The 1,987-nt window shown below is 50.5% G+C and overlaps 1 protein-coding gene across 1 annotated transcript in view; it reads left to right on the forward strand.

The window, feature by feature from the left end:
• The first annotated feature begins 212 nt into the window (after positions 1 to 212).
• Positions 213 to 1,987, forward strand: part of LOC123751053 (uncharacterized) — a 2,112-nt gene continuing 337 nt past the window's right edge. The window contains exon 1 of the mRNA XM_045733160.2: positions 213 to 1,987. This exon is cut by the window's right edge and continues 337 nt beyond it. Coding sequence (XP_045589116.1) covers positions 775 to 1,638 — 864 coding nt within the window. The 5' untranslated portion in view covers positions 213 to 774 and the 3' untranslated portion in view covers positions 1,639 to 1,987.

A 1,987-nucleotide genomic window follows, 5' to 3' on the forward strand; every position in this document is an offset into this window, starting at 1 on the left:
TATTATAGGTATAGGTATTATAGGTATATGTATAGGTATTATAGGCAATAAGCATCTTATTGCTTCGTAATTACAATTATTACTTAACCTATTATAGCTATAGGTATTACAATTATTACTTAACCTATTATAGGTATAGGTTAAGTAATAATTGTAATTACGAAGCAATAAGATGCTTATCTTAACATACTAAGAAGGTTAGGTAAGGTCGGTGTTTTCTATGAAGCTTTACAAGGTAAACTAAAATATTCACAATAAATTAGTATGTCACATATGCACTTATTTAATAAGTCAATATTGACTATAAGAAAGTGCGAGAACGGGTTGGGGGACGAGGCTGCTGCAACATGTTCTGACTTCTGGGGAAAATGCAACGCGATATTTTATTGCTATTTTTTTTGTTATTTGTAGGATGTTGCAGAATATTTAGTGTTAGAATAAGTAAGGTGATGTTTGTTGCTTGGACTCAGCCTCGTTAGGCTTAGTTCTTGGCTAATTACAGGTGTGCTTTTATCAACACGGGAGGTAGAGATAGCCTAAGCTAATCTATCCCTTTGAGACGTATTTCTTGTCTTAATAAACATACTTGAACTTGATTTATCAACACATATGTGTGATCATCCTGACTTGAGCTGCTATATCTGCACAATAAATGAAATAAAGTGATACATTTTTTATTTGTGGCGTGACGACACTAACTGCGTCTTAACTTCCTCTGTTTCTTACTTCCAGGTCAAAGTTTGGTTCCAAAATAAGCGATCCAAGTGCAAGAAGATGATGAAGGCGGTGCAATCCGGTGGGGCTCGAACCCCGCAGGGGACGCCGGTGGTGCCGAGTTCCCCACTCACCAACGCCCCTCTGTCGACCGCTGCCTCGCCGTACCAAACCTGTTCCACCCCTACACCAACCAGTCCAGCCAGTCAGTCCTTCGGCGAGCCCGGGGCCCTCTACCAGCCTCCAGGGCCCTCTTATTCCAAGGGGGCCGGTCCCCTTGCGCCTGCCATATCAGTCTCTCAGGCGGGTCCAGACGTCGATCACCACCAAGACTTCAGCCAACATATCAAGTCTGAAATGATGAACCCAACCGCACACTCCCCCAACACGGCCTCCCCTCATGGCCTGCCCCCGCCCCCCCACCCTGCGTCTGAGGGCGGCTCCCCTCTCTCATGTGTCTCACATCTACACTATTCCCCTCATTCAGAATCCCCGCAACCTCATTTCCCTTCAGTATTTTCTCATTCTCACCCTCATTCCCAACCATATTATTCTCATTTAAGTTCCCCTCTTTCTCACCCCCCACAGCACCCACACCCTGGCCACCTGCCCCCGCACGCCCACGGCCCACCCCAGCACCCGCCCACGCCCACCAGCCAGTCGCACGACAATCATGGGTCGCCCCACCTGTGTCCCCCAGGGCCGCCTTGTCCGCCCCAGCACCATATGAACCACCCACCCCACGGGGGCTACATGCCGCCCACCTCCATAGCACCGCCCGTGTCCTCGGCTGACCACATGTCCTTGCCGCCCACCGCCTCGTCGCCAGGCCTGGCCGCCCACCACTGGGACATGAAGCCACCCGTGTCGGCGCCCTACATGTACTCCTGGTACGCCCCGGACCAACAGCATCTCCTCACTTAAGTCACTCATCTTAATATGCTGGCAACCCGGGCCAGGGGCCACCATCAACTACAGGGCCAAGGGGGCCCTCAGCGGCCCACCTACGGCCCTCTGTGTGGCCCTCTGGTGGCCCGCGGCGTGACAGCCGGGACCAAAGATGAAAAAAGCAACCCAAGAGCGCATCCCAAAGATTTTGTGCAATATATTCGCCATATTGGCGACGATATGGAGAGCTTGGCAAAGTCTCAAGCCTCAAGGTTTGGCTTGAGTGGTGCACAAGGCATCGGACTACGACTTGAGATCCTTGCAGAGCCCAGCAGACCCGGGACGAGTAAAAAACGCCATACGAGTCAACTTGTGTCAAGGGTGA

The sequence above is a fragment of the Procambarus clarkii genome, chromosome 77, assembly GCF_040958095.1.
Source record: "Procambarus clarkii isolate CNS0578487 chromosome 77, FALCON_Pclarkii_2.0, whole genome shotgun sequence".
NCBI lineage: Eukaryota > Metazoa > Arthropoda > Malacostraca > Decapoda > Cambaridae > Procambarus > Procambarus clarkii.